This window comes from Epinephelus lanceolatus, chromosome 13 (assembly GCF_041903045.1).
Source record: "Epinephelus lanceolatus isolate andai-2023 chromosome 13, ASM4190304v1, whole genome shotgun sequence".
Taxonomy (NCBI): Eukaryota; Metazoa; Chordata; class Actinopteri; order Perciformes; family Serranidae; genus Epinephelus; species Epinephelus lanceolatus.
In genome coordinates, this window is record NC_135746.1 from 10,972,501 (window position 1) to 10,991,658 (window position 19,158).

Sequence of the window (19,158 nt, forward strand, 5' to 3'; positions counted from 1 at the left end):
CAAACATCCTACATTCACAGACAGAAACACACACACACACACTCTGAGAGACAGATGAACAGACTAACCGTACAGGCCAACAGGACAAATTGTGTATTAAAGGGGATTTTAAGGAGATTAAGGATCCGGTGACAATAAAAGATCAAAACGAAAGCGTTCAAAGTCCACCTTAAGACAGAATTCACCTTGTTATTGACGTTTGAATGAGCCCGCAGTGACAGGACTTAAGTGGATTTCACAGGGATGAGAGCACATTTTCCAGCTCACACCTGTTCGCACTACAGGGAAATAAAACGGTTGACGGAAATCGATTTATCTTATAACAGTAATGACATGAATTCTGCTCCATGGTGGACGATTTTTCTTTTTACATTTAACTCAAGAATCCGACTCTTAAGCCACAGGTTTACATTTAAGAGACTTTGGCAGATCTCACAGCAGAACGAGCCATCATCACCCCACACTGGCTAAGAATGTAACCTATGCATTGTCACCTTAAGCACTTACAGAACAACCTACTTGTTTCAGTGACTTAAGGCCACTTTGAACAGAGGTGATTTCATTTAACAGCATGTTTATATTTACCTGCTTTTTAACAAGTGAAATCAAAGACAATTAAAAAAAAAAAAAAACAAATTCATCATTTTGTGCTTTTTTTCTCATTTCAAATTAAATATCTTTTCACATGAAGTTCATTTTTCTGACAGGAACAGCAAAGCATTATAAATAATAGTTAGAACGGATAAAATAATGTCAGAGAGTAAAAGCTGTATCAGCATCATCATCTTGCTGTCAGTCGAAAACCTCATCTCCAGGAAGTCAAGCTTAAATAAAGAAAAGAAAAATCAGACAATCCCCCGTAATTTCACACACGCGCTTGTGTGATTCTGTATGGATTTTATGAGCTGTGAGGTCAAATGCAGAACATGAAAAAGGCCAATTCTATTTTCAAGTTTAACACACACACACAAAAAAATGGATGGAAGACACTGAAATCAAGAGCCGGAGGGTTTTCAGCTGACAGCAGCGATTGTCTGCGTTAATCTCCCCGACATCAGCATCACCTTCTGAAGAACTTGCCAGGCTGTGACTGCTCCTTCATGTACAGTACTACAGAATAAAAGCTCCTCAGATCAGCATAAATACTCCCAATGAACAGTGAGCCTCAAACAGCCAGGCTTCAGTCTGTGTTACAGACTTTAAAGGGGAACTTTGGTATTTTTCAACCTGGTGCTGACAGGCTCATATTATTATCCAAAGTGTGTGTGTGACAACATTATGGAAGTGATCCCTACAGAGATAGATCATTTTGTTAAACCATAAGGCTCCATCCACACTAATATATTTTCATTTTAAAAGTGTTTTTAAATAAAAACAATCCCTGTACACACGATCGAATTAGCATTGTTTCAGATATAATTGCCATCCATACTAACACCTAAAAAAAGGCATAGAAAATACTATGGCGATGGTAAAAAAAAGTACGACCAAGGATTTCTTTGCTTGCACTGACGACAAGGTGGAACTACTACTGAAAGTTCTTACAAAAGCAAATACTGTTTGATATCAAAGCCGTACCCGGAGCTTAAGTTATGGCAATTGGAAAGGTGTACCTACATAAGATGGATGAAAACACAAAAGGTATGTAGACTTAAAGATAATGTTTTGGATTGACACATTGTGACTGATAAGACCCAGTTGGGAAGCGAACGTAGGTGTCTGCGTCATTGTTTCCGCCTGTCCAGACTAAAACGCAATTTTTCAAATTCCAACAGGGTCAGTCACATTTTCAAGCTCTGCGATTCAACGCCGCAGTCGTCTGAACACTAGGCATCTTAAAATTCAAATCATTGTGGATATAGCCTAATTTTCTTTTTCTTTAACCAGAAACAGCCACAAAATCACTCCTGCCAAACCCACCAGACTCCATTTAAATAAACAGCAATGTTACCATTGTAAAACATACTTCATTTTAAGTCAACAGAAACAAAATACAGCTCACAAAACCCATCTTGGTTCATCTTTCCACTGTTCCAACACTTCCCAACTCTGGTTTGTTTGAAATAAAGTCTGAATTCACCCAGTTAGTTGCGAAAACATGTTGGCTCTATACACGCTAAAATTACTCTTTATTTAAATGGAGTCTGGTGGTTTGGTGAAAGTGATGTTGGGGCTGCTTCTAGCTAAACAAACAAGATCTTACTCTTTAACAAAAAGGTCTATCTCTGTAGGGATCCTTTCCATAATGTTGTCAGACACTTATAACAATAATTGAGTCTGGATGTAAACTAGTAGTAGAATAATTACATTGCAGCCTGTTTCACCACTTCCAGCTGCAGCACTCTACGTCAGCACAAGTTGCTCCCATTAGTCGATTAGACACTAAAAAATGAGAAGAAAAGGGTCCAGGTTGAAAAATACTGAAGTTACCCTTGAACCAAACACTTTATGAATGGCTTCAACACAAATAAATCATCATCTGAGCGGTGCTTCAAATTCATCACACAGAAAAAAAAAAACAATATAGCATGTGAACAAAAAATAACTACAGTTATATATGATCAGGCAGGAAGCTGAGTTATGGACTTAATGCCTGTGTGTAATAATAATAAGAGCCTGCCACATAAAAATAGTAGTTTAACAATAGTTTAATTGAGACAAGCACCCAAGTCATTAATGGAGGTTTTGGCATTAATAAAGTAAAAATGCATTCTTGGCAGCATGTAGTGCGTCGTTGGAGTGTTATATTATCCTTAGCATGAGCAATTAAGTATCTCCAATTCATCCTTTAAGTATAAAGTTACTGTATTAGCGGAGATAAATTAATGTGATAGAGGGATACCAGTCTGAATGCTTCCCACAGTGTTTGAGGACCCAGCAGAGGAGTCCAGATTGGGCTTCTAAAAGCTGGTATCACTTGTTTGAACGTGTGAATTCAGAGCTTATAACTGATCTTAAATCGATGATTGTCTCAGTGCTGCCCTGGCAGGACACACGTAGTTAACACAACACTAATATATAATACTTAGAGCATAGCTGGGGCCAGATCACTTTCTACAAACAACTTAGAATAAAGACAAAAAAATGCAGTGTGGTATGCAGACAAGCATCTTATGTAAAACGTGTAATTAAATGCTGGAAGTTTAAAGTTTCCTGAAATTGAACTGAAAGTGCTATGAACCCAGACTCACTGCAAAACAGGCCGACAACAAAAAACTTGCACTGAAGTCCGACATCTCACAAATCCAGTCACAACACAGTCAAACCAGCTCTTCTCAAATATCCTCTTCAGCCACGAAGATGAGCAGATGAGTAATCTTTCGTCGATGAAGACAGCACTGATTTTTTTTTTTTAAGAGAAACGTGAGCTAACATAAAAGTAAAATATTTTCTTCACCTCAAATGAAGTGAAGGAGAAAGTTTTTCATCACAGGGAAACTGAGGATACTGAGTCCCATTTTAAGTGCAGGTGATGGTAAACCAAACTCTACAAAACATGTTTTATCTTATTCTAAAGGGCAGTTAGTGAGAGGCAGGTCAAAGTGAACCCTACATGTGCATGCGTGTCTCTAGAGGAGTGCTTCACATGTTCTCTGGGTGTGACGTGCAGATCCACAGCCGAGTGCGGATCGAGGGACAATATCCTTGCTGTTAGATGTAGTGAGTTGACTGACAGGCTAGCTGGCCTGCTGGGACGGTCACGTGGCACTAAACTCAAGCTACATTATCTATTTAAATAGCACTGTGTCAAGCTAGGTCAGTTGGGCAGGGAGCTAGCATGACTGGCTAGCCGCTGTGGTTGGCTAGCTGGGTTAGCTCGTCAGCGAACTGGGCTGACTGGTTGGCTGGTTCAGGCTTGGTGCCCAGGGCTTACTGACTCTTCTCCTGGTTAGCCAGGCCTGGCTGATGTCTTCTGGGCTGCTGGTTTTCTCAGTCTCTGTACCTCAGTCCGATGATGTCACTTCCTGTTGTCTGTGGTGGAGTTAGCTGTAGTGTCTGTCTTTGTTGCAGTTTCCTCAGTGTTTCCGGGGGGCTGCAGTGCCGTGGCGTTAGGCCCGCCCCCGTTTTGAAGTGTTTCTTGTTTGTACTGTTGCAAGGCGCGATTGACGGCATCCTCCACCAATCGCCTGCTGACCCTCAGCAGCTCCGCCTCGTCGGGCTCAGACCGGCGACGTCCACCTGGGTAGAACAAGAACAATAAAACAACATTATCATCATAAGTCGCACAAACACATTATCACATTATCATTCCACCGGAGTCGTGTTTCTGGCCACCTGATGGATCTAACTCCAACTTCCAATCTCTTTTAGCTCTGTTTTTGGTCTCCTCCAGCTCCTAAGGGAAATATCCAGCTCTTTAGCTGCTAATTGCTTCACTTTGTTCACCAGCTAGTCGCTAACATTGTCCATCTCTTTGGTGCTGGAGAGGTAGTGTCGTTTCTGCGTGAGAGCAGTTAGAGTAAACCATAACTGTAAAATTGTGGGCCACAAAACCAAAACAAAAAGCTGCAAGACACTGAAATGCTCTGTTTAGTTTCTTCTATTTGTAACGGACGAGTACAGAGAAACATTGACAGTTGCAGTAGCAGTGTCCAATGAACTACACTTGTATAGAGTATAGCTAATGTCCAACATCATTCCCTTGATGGGCGCTGATAGTTTTTGTGATCATTAAATCACATCTTACAATTTAAAATCTTAAATCAGTGCATATAGTAATCAAAAAGAAGAACAATCATCCATGACAACACAAAAACAAGCATTCAAATAGACAAATCAGAACGCAAAACATTTGAAGTATTATCTTAACATTTTAAAATCCTGAATCTGCTTTGAGCTGGAAGGTGGAGGATGGTACCTTTAACTGAGATGGCATTTGTGCAAAGGAAGTCTTAAGGAATTCTACAATTTCCCTCTGATGTACTTCAGGTGTTAGTGGCAGTGTAGTGAAGCCTAATTCTAGTGTTGAAAATGGGTTCAGTTAGATGGTGGAAACATTTGAATTTCAGGGGTGAGACTTTCCCTGATTTCCTTGGTAATTTTCTCCATCTGTTTTTTCATTGATTCCATGTTGTCGTGCGCCAGCTTCATCATTGTGTCAAGTAACGTGTCCACTTTTTTATTCAGCTGCAATTCAAGAGCAGCTTGTATTGAAGCCATCCCCTCATGAATAGCTTTAAACTCCTCTTGTAGATTAATGTCAGAAACTTTATCAGACCTTGTCAGAGGTCCCAACATGATCTCAGATTTGTTGGATAGGCTACAACCAGCACAAATCCATTTATCTTTTTCCTGCGGTATTTTTGAGTGTTTTTGAAGAGTTTTGTTTGATTCTGCTCCACGTTCAGTCAAGCGTGTTCACCAGCATCTGACGTAATGATTTTGTGGGGCAGGTGCTCAAGTGGGAAAAACAGGGGCATCCCTTACACAAAAATTTTGCCTGTGGGTTTTGCGGAAATCCTTTTATTCGCTTGCAGAGGCTGTGCCAGAAGGTTTCCATGTGTCTCCCGGCACCAGAAGAGCTCTTGAGCCTGAAGTACATACAGTATCTTTGTGCACAGGAATGAGCAGGGGAAATGTCTGTCAGAGGTGTCTCAAGATCTGTACTATAAACATCTGGCAGCTGCTACACATACACATTTTAACAGGCAGCAACAAAGAAAACAACACCACAGTGTGCACACTTTAGTGGACAATAAAATAAATAACCATTCACTATTAACAAATCTTTACACAACATTAAAAATCGCTGTTCTCCGAATAAATAAGATAATCAACAAACCAATCTACCCTACAAACTACAGAGAGACCTATGTTTAATTACAACAATCAGGCTTCAAGTGTGTTCTCCCCTCCTCTCCTCACTTTATTCTCCAATGCTTCCCTTTGCACTCCTCATTTTCTTGTCCTCCTCTTTCCCTTTCAAATAGTCACATACTGCTTCTTATAATTATCTTCTACATAAGCTTTAATTAAATAATCCTAGAACAGACACACAGAGCGGCTGTGGCTTTGTGCTCTGCGCACGGGATGTACGCACAGCACCAAAATGCATGTCAGATTAGTTTAAATTAAGTATCAAAGCCACAATATGGGAGATGTAGACAATATTTCATGATGACTTTTAGTTTATAAAGACACATGAAAATTGGAAAGCAGTTCGGCGTCTGTCTCTGCTCGCCACAGGCAGCTGTTGAACCCAAATCTGCCAGAGAGTCTGAGGGAGACTGTGGTTTTATGCCAGACCAGCTGACTTCTTGTTAAGATTAATGGTGGGTTATTGCCTAAATTAGGCTAGCTGTAAAAAATGTCTTGCTCAAAGGGCACTTATCTAGACAGAGGGCAAAGAGCGGATGCTTGAGCACCACCTGGGGTCTATCTGTGCACATGCCTGCTGAAAAGATTATACTTCTTTGGGGTATTGTAAGAATGACATCTTACTTGCCTCCTGTCCATAACTTTGATAGCTTGATTGTAAAGGGATGTTAATAGTTTAACAGTGGAGGGCAGATGCCTGACACACAGAAGTTATGGAGCATGAGAGATGAAAAGAAAGTACATGCATAAATGCTAAAGCTGTATTAAATGATAAGCAGTGTATGATTTACTTATAGGGTTGAAAAGCTAACTCTTTAATGTGTTTGTCAAACCTTAACCTAAGTCCAAAACAAGAGCGGAGGGATACTGCAGAGTCAGGCGACACTGTTTATGTTCCACGTTTTTTTTCTTTTTTTTAATTCTTAGTGTAAGAATTGATTATTGCAGCAGCTTTTAAGTGAAAAAACTAATACATACCCTGGAATAGTACTCTGGGAAATAATTAATAAGTAATGTTCTACTTAAATACCTGAAGTATTTGAGCAACTTAATCATTAGGGGTTTGGTCTCTTATTGTTTTAGAAACAAAAATGTAAGTTACTAGAACTATAACCCCCCCCCCAATACCGGAACTGTGGATACAAGCGGATCACAGATACAAGCAGCCGAAAATGAGTTTCCTCAGAAGGGTGGCTAGACTCAGCCTTAGAGATACGGTAAGGAGCTTGGGCATTCGGAGGGAGCTCGGAGTAGAGCTGCTGCTCCTTTGTGTCGAAAGGTGTCACTTGAGGTGGTTCGGGCATCTGATCAGGATCCTCCTGGGCGCCTCCCGTTAGAGGTGTTCCAGGCATGTCCAACTGGTAGGAGGCCCCGGGGCAGACCCAGAACACGCTGGAGGGATTACATTAGGGCTGCCACAATTAGTCAACTAATCGATGACTAATCGACTATTAAAATAATCGGTGACTATTTTAGTAGTCGACTAATCGGTTTGAGTCATTTTTCAAAGAAAAGTACTATAAAAGTACCCCAAAATACTCTTACTGCAGCTTCTTACGTTGAAATATTGGCAGCTTTACAAACTCTCCCATGACAGTGAACTAAAACCCTTTGGCGTGAGTAGGAAACAAGACATTAGATGACGTAATTTTGGGGTTTGGGCGAGACAGACCGACATTTTTCAACATTTTAACACATTTAGACAGATTAGTCGACAATGAAAATAATCGTTAGTGGCAGCCCTAGATTACATATCTCATCTGGCCTAGGAATGCCTCGAGGTCCCCCAGGAGGAGCTGGACAGTGTTACTGGGGAGAGGGCCGTCCAGTAGGGGTGTGCCATATCATCTCCTTCATGATAATACCAGTACAATTTTTAATATCATATGAAAAATTCATATTGTGATACTCGCAATATTTTGACTTGACTTGGCAACAACAAGCATGGCTGAAAGTGAAATTATCACTGACTCCGCAGTGGAATGTGTGGAATAAAGTGTGGCGTCCTGAATGTCTTATGAACAGCCCCAGACTTCTCAGACTCTTTTAGTGACTTACTGCTCAGAGGGAACTCATTCAGCGGCTCCTCTGGCAGCAGCACAGCGTCTCTCTCTCTCCTCTCTCGCCACACAGGAGTCAAGTCACTTTGTCATAAACCTTTGGTAATGTAAACCTACGTGATGCTTGTGGCTTGATGAAAAACTACATATATGTGAATAGTTATGGTGTCATAACTACATAAGATTGATGATTAGAGGAGAAATGAGAGATCATTTTTATTTAGTTTTTACTGAATATTTGAAGGCAAACTATAAAACTGTATCACTTATTTTGTTGCAATGCTATGTTGTTTAAATTAATATTTTTTTTATTTTATTTTATTTTTTTACTAATTTGTCATATCGTCAAGAATATGGTTATCGTGAAAACACCTGACCTGGCCATACCGCCCGCCCCTAACGTCTTGAATACTTTGCTCAGCCTGCTGCCACCGCAACCCAGCTTTGGATAAGCAGTTGAAAATGGATGGATGGATGGATGGACAACTATAAATCTTTGCAGCATTACAGTGTTTGCACACACTGCTAATATTAAACTTCAAGTCAGATTTATACCACCTTGGGGCGTCGGTGGCTTAGTGGTAGAGCAGGCGCCCCATGCACAAGGCTGTTACCGCAGCGGCCTGGGTTCGACTCCAGCCTGTGGCCCTTTGCTGCATGTCAATCCCTCTCTCTCTCCCCCTTTCACACTTGTCTGTCCTATCAATTAAAGGCCAAAATGCCCCAAAAAAATCTTAAAAAAAAAAAAGATTTATACCACCTTAACTGTCATGAGCTGATGCCCCTAAAAATTGCTGCGAATAGAAATCTTCAGCACACTGGAACACCAATCCATTTTCAATCATATGAAGAGTATAAATCTGGAATTTGAAACCCATCATCAAATTGTGGATTTCCAACTGTGTTTATACCACAAGAATGTTTATTTCCACTACAAGAACGCAAAATCTTTACTATGGAGACATTTAAAGCCACAAACTCCACATGAATCTGTAACTGTGGCGTTTGGGTCTTTTCATGTGATGCCAGAGCTAATTTCTATTCCAGTGTGTTCAAAATGAAACCAGAAAATAACTATCTGACAATGATAAATGAGTGTATACTCAGTCTTCACAGACTGAATCTAGCGACAACAGATTGGATGCGACAACAATAGAAACGATGTGACAGAATTGATAATAACAGATGAGGTAAACAACAATCTCTCGGCTCTTCTATAGACGCGTTTTGGATTTAATCCACCTCCCGGAGTGACTGAAAGAAAATTAATTTAACAAACAAACCTCTACAGCACAGCGTTGGTTCTGCTTTTGCAACAGACAAAATGGCAGACAAAAAGACAGTGAGACAGAAGAGGAGCCAGACCGACATAAAGCTAGTTAGGAAAAAACACAGTACGACAGACAGAAGGTTAATAATTCATGACGAGAGACAGTTAAGGCAGACAGGCTGTAAGACGGACGGTCTGTGCTGAGCCATTCAGAACGAGAGTAATAGAGAATCATTCAACCATCCAGTCTGCCTGACCCGCACACACACACACACACACACACACACACACACACAGATTTCTGCAATGGTTCAAAAACACACTCTAACCTCCTCAACATTTCATTACCAAGGCCAAGAGCAGAATCCCTGAGCTTCTCTCCTGTACCACAACATCCCAGCGGGCCCATCGGCTTGTTTACATTTGAAAGCAGTGCGGTGCTCTGTTATTCATTATAGAAAGACACAGTTCATACAGTAGGAGTGAGGCGGAGAATGAGAACGATAAAGGTTTGTTAAGGTCAGAATCATGTCCATAAATTGATTTTTTTTTTTCTATTCTGTAGCAGTTTTTCTTCCCAACCTACTGTTACTGTTAATATTTCCTTTGCATCAGTTATTCTTTTTTGGAATATCATCCTTCATCTTTTAAAGGGACTGTTCATCCCAAATCCAAAAATACAGATTTGGCATAGTGTACAGGAACACCTGCACTGAGTATGGGCTGGAAGTCCCAAGGTCACAGTGGAAGACACCTCCTAAGGTGGTGGAGAATGACCGGGCTAAGATCATGTGGGATTTCCAGATCCACACTGACAAACTGGTGATGGCTAACCAACCGGACATCGTGTTGATCGTCAAACAACAGATGAAGGCAGTGGTGACAGATGAAGCAATCCCTAGTGACAGCAACATCAGGAAGAAGGAACGCGAGCAGCTCAAAAACTACCAAGGGCTGAAAGAGAGAAGATGTGGGGAGTAAAGGCAACAGTGGTGCCAAACTGGGAGAGTGGCTCCAGCAGAATCCAGGTACAACATCTGAGGTCTCTGTCCAGAAGAGTGAAGTCCTAGGACCAGCTCAGATACTGCGCAGAACCCTCAAACTCCCAGGACTCTGGTAGAGGACCCAAACTTGAGGAAGACACACCACCACTCCCTATTTTCATAATAACCTGGCGGACCCCATGCAGTCACTCAAAGGACCCTTACTCAACAGCGATGTCATCATGACCTGGTTATTCAAGATAATCCACAGTCTTTGTTACAGTTCCATGTAGCAACTATTTTCTTTCTACCAAACTACATTCTCCAACAGTAGCAGAAGGAAGTGTGCATCTACTCATGGACTTAGTAGAAAGCAGTAGCACATGTACGCTTTATCTCAACACTTCCTGACATTACAGCCCAACTGTCTACTAGAGGAGAACAACTGGTTTGCAGTACGCAGCAATACATCAAGGTGTTAACATGTAGTTATAAATTTAAGTCATATTTGACACTGTCATTTCCTTTATGAGATATGAGATTCTACCTTTAGTATGTGTTATGGATTATGAGTATATTGTAAAAAAAAAAAAAAAACCTGCCAATTTGACTGATTTTCCTGTTTGTTTACAGACTAGATTAAAAAAAGTGTATTGTCTATATGGCAAAAATATATTTCTGGAGCTGTTCATGTCCCAGAGTATTAAAATTAAATTTATGTCTATGATTCTGTATTAATACATTGTTGCTAATTGCCTCCACCAAGGAGGTTATGTTTTCGCCTGCGTTGGTCTGTTTGTCTGATTGTCTGCAAAATAACTCAAAACATTCTGAACGGATTTTGATGAAATCTTCAGGAAAGGTGGATAATGGGACAAGGAACAGATGATACAATTTTGGTGGTGATCGGTTGAAGTGAAGTGGATAAAATGATGAAATGGCGGGAAATCCCAGCTACTTGGCGGAGGTCTGCGCTCTCTGAGTGCTTTTCTAGTTGTTTCTGAATTCACTGCCTTGAAGTCCATTCTCACTGAGGGCGAATGTCCGCGCGGATTATTCTCGCAGAAAAATATAAAAGTTGATTTCATGGTTTCTTATGGAAGTTTGCCCACCGGGGCAGAACTTTTGTGCGGTGAAAAAGTTTCTGCCCAGACTTTGACCCCCCGCGGAATTCGCCGGCAGAACTACACAGCTGGGCCAATGAAATTGTTTGTTTATAGTTGTGCAGACCCAGGAGAGTCCGAAATCCAGTCAGGACAGTATGGGAAAAAGGGTGATAAACCTCGTTTCACAGCACCCCGTCCTTTTTGATAAAAGACGGGATGATTTTATGAACAATGAATTAAAGGACAACGTCTGGCAGTCCATTGTCCAGCTTGGTGGCTGCGGTGAGAGTGGTAAGTGCTAAAGAAAGTTGATGTTGACGCTTGTTAAATGTTAGCTTGCTAGCTCGCTGCTGCTGCTGCTACTCTCGTCCATGTTCACCCACACCTGTTCACACTGCGCGGACTTGGAACACAACAACGCGAAATTCCGTACCGCGTCCGTACCGCATATGTGTGTATGGTTTAAACGCAGAAAAGCGCTGCGCAAATATTCCGCAAATCCGTCACGCATTTCCACATTGCGGCAGTGAGAATTAACCTTTAAATTGTAATTGTGCTTTGGCAACACATAAGAAATGTCATGCCAGTAAAGCCTATTGAATTGAATTGAATTCAACTGAACTTACTAACTCCTCTCTAATATGATCTTGCCATTTTTAGAAACATCTTGTAGCCCAAATAATGGTCAGAGTGATCGTCTCTGAAAGAAGTAGACAGTCAAAGCGTTATAATAGGTGTGTTTCCATACAACTGTTTTTTTTACGCATTTTCAATATGTGCATTAAAAAAAAAAGAGAGAGTGAAAACACTTTTCTAAATGAATCAACTCGAAATGTGCACAACAATAGTGGATGGAAGAGCAATGCCAATTTTCTAAAACTTCAATTAAAATTTGTGCTACATTTGGATGAAAACCTGACTACTCTTGCCTAGAGATGTTCGATTTTCATTATGGCAATCCACTGGGATGTTTCGCAGACACTGTACAGTAGCCGTCCCTCTAATGTCACCATTTAAAGTCATTATATTGATGAAATGCACCTGTCAGCTACAATACATGACACATCTAACCTGCACAAGAATACAACTGCAAGGTATGAATTTAATCATGTGTGTGTACAAATGCTCTGCAGGGATCTCAGTCAATGGAAACCTGCTAATGATAATTTATTGTGGGCGCATCCATCCTGTGGATATTTTACACCCCTTTTATCCTCCTCCATTCTGCTGGGTTGAGATCTATGATACAGGCCACAGGAATAAATTCCAGTCACGGTTACCGCAGCATTTCACCATGCTAACAGCTCATACACATGCATAATGCATCCATGGATTTGTGTTAATAAAGCCAAATATTCAGTCTGCTAACAGCACGCCAAACAGAAACCAGCCAGCATATGAACACTGCATCACTCATCCTGTTATGTTCACCATGTGCTCCCATCAGCTCCACTCTCTTATTCTTCTGCTAAATCGATTTTAAACCTAACAGGCTTTTCTGTTATTGTACACAAAACTCATGGTTTATTGAGTTGTGCTGTAGCAAGAAGCCCTGCTGCTGTTGTACTGACATGCTATTTGATTACCTGCAGCCTGCCTGTCAGTTTGAGTGACGCAAACCTATGACCGCTGTTTGATGAGGGATTTCTGCCCTCAGGACTGCAGCAGACTGAGTTTACTTTAAATCCGCCTCTCTCAGTAAACCAAACACACGAGTATTTGGAACTGATAGGATGTTGGCCATTTCTAATCAAGCTGAGTCAACTAAGACTGGGGATCATTTCAGAGTAATTAACATTATTTACTCCCAGTATTAACATGTGTCTGGGTACATTATCTGAATAATGACATCCAATCCACAGCCTGTGCATTTACACTTAGAGTTAAGTAGTACTCATGTTATCATGATTCTGTCCACATCGTGATTAGATGTCAATATGCACATGATTTAGAGGCTTGTGGACAGCAAACATGGTGTGTGCCAGATGAAAGGAAGCAATATATACACTTGCTAGCTGCTGCTTCTACTTGTGGCGTTTGCCAGCTACCTGAGCTAGCAGGAAGAGGCAGAGTTAAGTGACATTTCAAAATGCTGGACAGGCTGTACAGATTGTATCTACACCTGACTGAGATCCGAACATAATGCCAGCCTGTCCACCTTCAGATGTGTTCTGGCTGATTTGATCCCATTTGATCTCACTGTGTTCTGTGTACATGTACACCAGCATTAACGTGTGTTTTTCCTTATCAAGACAGGATACCCAGATGCAGACTGCATGTTAAAAGGATAGTTTGGATCTTTTGAAATGGGGTTGTATGAGATACTTATCCATTGTCAGTATATAATACACAGTAAATGTCGGTCAGCACGACCCCAGTTTGGAGAAGCAGACAGACGCACTGACACAGACCATCAGACAAAGACTTCTGATGGGGAACTGAAGCTGTTGGAACATCTCTTCAAAGCCACATTCCATTGAGAAAAACAGTAATTTTACCTCGCTGAACACGGGAGCTGTTGGTCTATGGCTGCCTGGATCCCTTACTTTGTTCCTGTTACTGTGTGACTTTGGTGTTTAGTTTGGATCCTTTAAAGTCAGACAATGACACAAATAAACTAACTGATCGAGGCAGCAGTAGACAATTAGCTCCCGTGTTCAGCAAGGTAAAAATTGCTGTTTTTATTTTCTCAATGGAGTGTGGTAGCTTTGGCGAAGGCATGGATGGGGAGCTTAAGTCGTTGATAGCTTTCCCATCTGAACAGGTTGTCTGCGTCAAGGTAAAGCATTAATAAATATGCACAATATTTTAGGTGAAAGTAGCTGAAATACGTTTTGTTGCAGACCCTTCCACAGCAGTACATTACTCAGCTATGGTGGCAGTACTACTCCCTGCTTCTCCTAACTTGGGGTATTCTGTAGGTAATACACTGACTATAGTATCTCATATAAACCTACTTACAAAAAAATCTGAACTGTCCCTTTAATGCCAGCTGTAAATGGGGTCTGTGTCTGTGATTAGCTCCTGGTCAGTGTAACAGGCATCTGGTGATCACACAGAACGGTACTCTTTTATCAAGGGAGACAAATTTTAAACTGCTCTTTTGAGTGGGTGGCAATTTTGCGGTCCATTGTAGGAAATATTTATTTAAAACAAACATCAAGATGTCTGCTGGTTTAATTCTGGCGTAGAGTCTCCTTGTTCCATCTCTGAGCACTGTCGAGATATAAACAAACTGTACTGAACGCAGGTTTGATTATTTAAACACTATCACCAAATAGTCTGCGGCTTTAAATGGGTTTACATTTCCATACTTTACGAAGACTTTCTTGTGATGTTGTTGTAAATTTATCCACCTGACAAACTAAACTGTCTGCGTGCAAATGGGACTCCTATAAGGATGAGAACATAACAGTATTAAAACACACTGGAGTCCAACCAACTGTAGACCTCCGCAACTGAGAAATGAAGCCAACACAGTAGTGCCAAAGACTTCAATTCTTTGAATGGCCACTTGAAGCTGGCTCAAAAAGTGAGTCAATCCCCACAGACATCTATATTAAAATCCCCAACTTCATAGCAGAAATAAACATGTAGACAGCCTGGTACAAAAACACGTTTGGTCATTATCTAATTTTTACATTGATGACAACTATTAAAGCTTAAAGTTATGAATAATTGGGGGAGTGGCTGCTTAGAGTGACAGGTGGGTGCCATCCACTGAGAAATAGCTACCACAACAACAATGTTGGTTAGCTAATGTAACCATGGTGTAACCGGAGATTCACAGAATATAGGCGTAGCTGTAGCTGTCGCTATTTCAGTGAGTTTCCAGCTCATTGAAGTTTTCCTGGTAAGTACATTTTGTTTTTATGGTTTAAATCCTATTTTTCACTAGTGAAAATTAGCATTAGCATTATCACAGTTAACCAATAGTCTCTAAATGCACTGTGCTAACCAAGCCAGCAGCTAGCGTTAGGGTTAGCTCCACCCTCTTGTCCAAATGTGGCCACCACTGGCTTCAAAAATCCAATATGGCGACAGTGAAAATGCCAAACTCGAGGTTTCAAAATGAGAGTTCACCAACCAATGGGAGACCTCATGGTGGCAACGTATATTATTGATAGCGTTTATGATATTAAAGGTTGCTAAATTCCTCGTCCCTGTTTGCATGATTTATAGTGTATTAACACCTAACTTACTGTGTGGAGGAGGAAGTTATTACAACATAAGTAGAGGACTGTCTGAAGTAAAATCTTTGTATGCAAAAACTAAAACATGTGAAATGCAAATATCAGCATGTTTATGCTGTTGCATTTTGAGCTGTAGACACACACTTATTGATTTATTTTGCATTGATCTCTGAAAGAAAATCCTTGTGTTTTTTCTTGCTCAAGGAAGCTACAGGGGTGTGGTGCTTTCCAACACAAGGCCATAAACTCAGACAGCATCGTTAATGGACAGTCTCCTTAATCACTTCCTGCCTGCCTCCCTAAACTGGACCAGCCCGGTTTCGTTTGGGTTAACTGAATTTAAACTGATGAGGGAAGTGAAATGATTATAGATAAGAAATATGATATCAACCGGAAGCAAATGCTGGCAGACACTGTTTCATTGATCAGAAATGTGATCGTTGACGTCATTGTTACATTTTGACCAGAGCTGTTTACAGGGTGCTGTTGAGCAACACACCAGATGTGACGGGATTATTCCAATATGGGTAAAAACTGAAGATGATTCATCATAATTTCCAGAAAAAAAGATTCCTTCAATCACATAATGTTCCATGTGATCATTTAGATTATCTTTTGTAATCAGTTTAATCCCCGTAATCGAGAGATTGCTGAAAGAAATCAAGTCATTAATCATCCCAGAATTTGATTGTTTGATGATCTGAGCGATTACGTTATGAAATTTCAGCCTGTAATCAGATATAGATTTATATAAACCTCGACATATGACATGAGGAAGGAAACATACTTGAGCGTTTGGCTTGAAGTGGGTTCAAATCTGCAACACAAACACAAACATCAAATATTAAACACACGCACACACAGATATTTCGCTGTCTCGTGAATTGCATACACTCACAACGCAGCACAGCCATAAAAGCCTCTTTGTCTGTGCACATAAGGGAGAAACTTTTTAGTGCTACACCACAGTGATGTTTTTAAGATTAGGTTTGGACCCCTGGGCTACATCAGGACTAAAGTGGATGCACCAATATTCTGAAGAAATATTGTTATCCAAATCCACAGACTATCACACTGCCAAAAGCTGCAAGACTCCACGGTGTATAAATAGGGTGCAGGTGTACTCTTTTTGGGGCTGAGTGGGTGCGAGACAAAACAGCATAATTTATTACACAAGCCTGTGCACTGGGAAAAAATAACTTAATAAAAAGATGGTAAAACATCTTGTTTTTCAATAGAGGCAGCACTTTAAAGAACAAACTGCAGATTTCATGGGAAAACTGACGACATACAGAGAATACAGCACTCAGTCTGTTTACTCTCTTGTATTCAGATCAGTTCATGCTGATGTTACGGTCACACAGAAAATATTAACTTGAAATTTTGACCCTACATGAACAGACCTCTGCTCGCCTGTCAGATGTCTGTTCCGTGTCTGTGGCTTTTAAAACGGGTGTGTGTTTGCAAGAATGAGTTTTTTATCTGCCTGTTCAATCTTGGCCTGACAAAATAAAGGCCTTTATGACGGCAGTAAAGCTGCCCTCTGTACCTACACACACACACACACACACACACACTAACAGAAACACAGATAAGCCTTTCTCACTGTGGATAGACTGAATCCACAGCAACAAGGATATCTCTGACTCACACACACAAATACATGTGTTCAACAGCACCTCTTTCTCACACACACACACACACACACACACACACACACACACACACACACACACACACACACTTCTCACAGCTTATAGAGAGGCACCCTCCCTTCCCTTCTGGTGGACTCCCATGGGACCTTACTTTGGAAAAAATATATACGATAGACAAATTATAATTTTTTGTTCAACATCCAAGATAACGCCTGACAGAGCACAGAAGCGCAGAAGAAGAAGAAGATATACTTTCTCAATCCCCGAGGGGAAATTCAATTTTTTTTAATATGTTATCATCTACACACAGGCCCAAAATACACACACATGCACAAAAAGGACCTACACATGCATTAAATGGAGAGATAGCAGAGTGAGGGGGCTGCCTTGGACAGGCACCCCGAGTGGTTGGGGATTTGGTACCTTGCTCAAGGCCACCCCGCCAGTGCCCAGGAAGCGAATTTGCACCTCTCCATCTAACAGTCTATACTCTATGCTTGTACCATACAGGTATTTGAACTGGCGACCCTCTGGTTCCCAAGCCAGGGCCCTATGGACTGAGCAACTGCCATCCTAACAGAAACAAGATACTATCTTCAACAAATTGAGATTCATATTTAGTCATTACTCAAAATATTTTGTAGTGAACATACAGTAATTACACCGTCACATGATGCCCTGTGGCCCAAAAATACTTTTAAGACTTGTATTGTGAAAGAGACGTCAGTAAATCAGTAAATAAATTTAATTTAACTTCACAACCCCCACAAAATGACTCATTTCACTATCAGAATTTGATCCATTTGGTCCGTTAACATTTGGAAAGTCTAGAAGAGCCACATGATTAAATCATTTTCTCCCCATTCAAGTTAACGGTGCGCTAAACCAGAAGTAAACAGCTACGAGGTAAAAACCTACGACAAACTACGACTTTCTGGACTTGCAAATTTCTCTTTTGTATCTACAGACATCGTATGTGTAACTCACGGCACAATTCAAACGGGGTCAAAAGATCATTCGTCTCTTGCCTTTGACTACCGACACATTCTTTCCGAGGGTCTTCGCCTCTTTATAGACTCCATCCAATACTCCTCTTCCTCTGTATCCTGTGTTGCCAACTCTTTTCCAATGGAAGTAGCTAGCACTTGCTCCAAAAGTTGCATTTGCACTTTGGTGACGTCAAAACACATTAATGGAGACATTAAAACTGATTGAAAAGTCTTCAACAAAACATATGCATTACAGCTTTATTGTTTACTCTAATAGTGCATCATATTCTGGCGCCTCCAATCCAGAGAGCGACACCATAACTGTAGAAACTCACTACAACTAAACTCCCACAGAAAGCAGAGTCTCCCCTTCTCCTGCCAGTCCCACTCCTACTGCATGACACAAGAATAGAGACGGGGAGAGAGACTCTGCACTGATGGCTGAAGAGACTGTGATTACTCTGAGCAGCATGTATGGGAATGAGGCCAATATATTTCTATCTTTAACCCTGATTGTCTGAATAAGTCGCTAAATTTGATGCTAGAAATAAAGACGTTAAGAAGATCCGAAAAGTCGCTGAATCTAGCACGAAAGTCGTCAAGTTGGCAGCATTGGTATCTTCTACTCTTCTCTCCATATTTCATCCCCCTGCCTCTTTCTATCTTCACTTTTCCTAACCCCTCTCTCTACTTTTTTTTTTGCTGGCAGTGTTGTCATGGCGACAGGAGATAAGAACCAGACAGGCACTTCAACTTTTAACAACACAGGAGGTTGTACTGACTTACATCACTTGTTCTGGCAGGTTTCACTACCTCTTGTGTTTAAGGGTGCTCTTTGCTCCCATCTGTTTGACTTCTTCGGCTCCCTCAACCTTTTTGTCTCTTTATCTGCATCTGACTTTGCTTCGTCTTTGCCTCGCTCTTTCACGCACATCTTTCCCGAAATTATTGACTGGTGTGTCTCAAGACCTTTATTCAAATATCAGTTTTATGTCTCGCCCTGTGGACCGACATCTCTTTTCCTCTGAGAATTTGTTTCTTTATCAGTGTGTGTTACATCAAACTTGGTCTCTGCCTCTTTCACT

General features: G+C 40.9%; 1 protein-coding gene across 2 annotated transcripts in view; it reads right to left on the bottom strand.

Annotated features, from left to right (window-relative positions):
- Positions 1-1,357: 1,357 nt before the first annotated feature.
- akap7 (A kinase (PRKA) anchor protein 7) overlaps positions 1,358-19,158 on the bottom strand; it is a 93,765-nt gene continuing 75,964 nt past the window's right edge. Inside the window, exons 10-11 of one of the 2 annotated variants that reach the window (XM_078173720.1) lie at positions 16,217-16,246; positions 1,358-4,179 (exon numbers count right to left, since the gene is read on the bottom strand). In XM_078173720.1, the coding sequence (XP_078029846.1) occupies positions 3,959-4,179; positions 16,217-16,246 (251 nt within the window). In that variant the 3' untranslated portion in view covers positions 1,358-3,958. The remainder of the gene's footprint in view (positions 4,180-16,216; positions 16,247-19,158) is intronic. The other variant, XM_033648681.2, reaches the window with a different exon arrangement.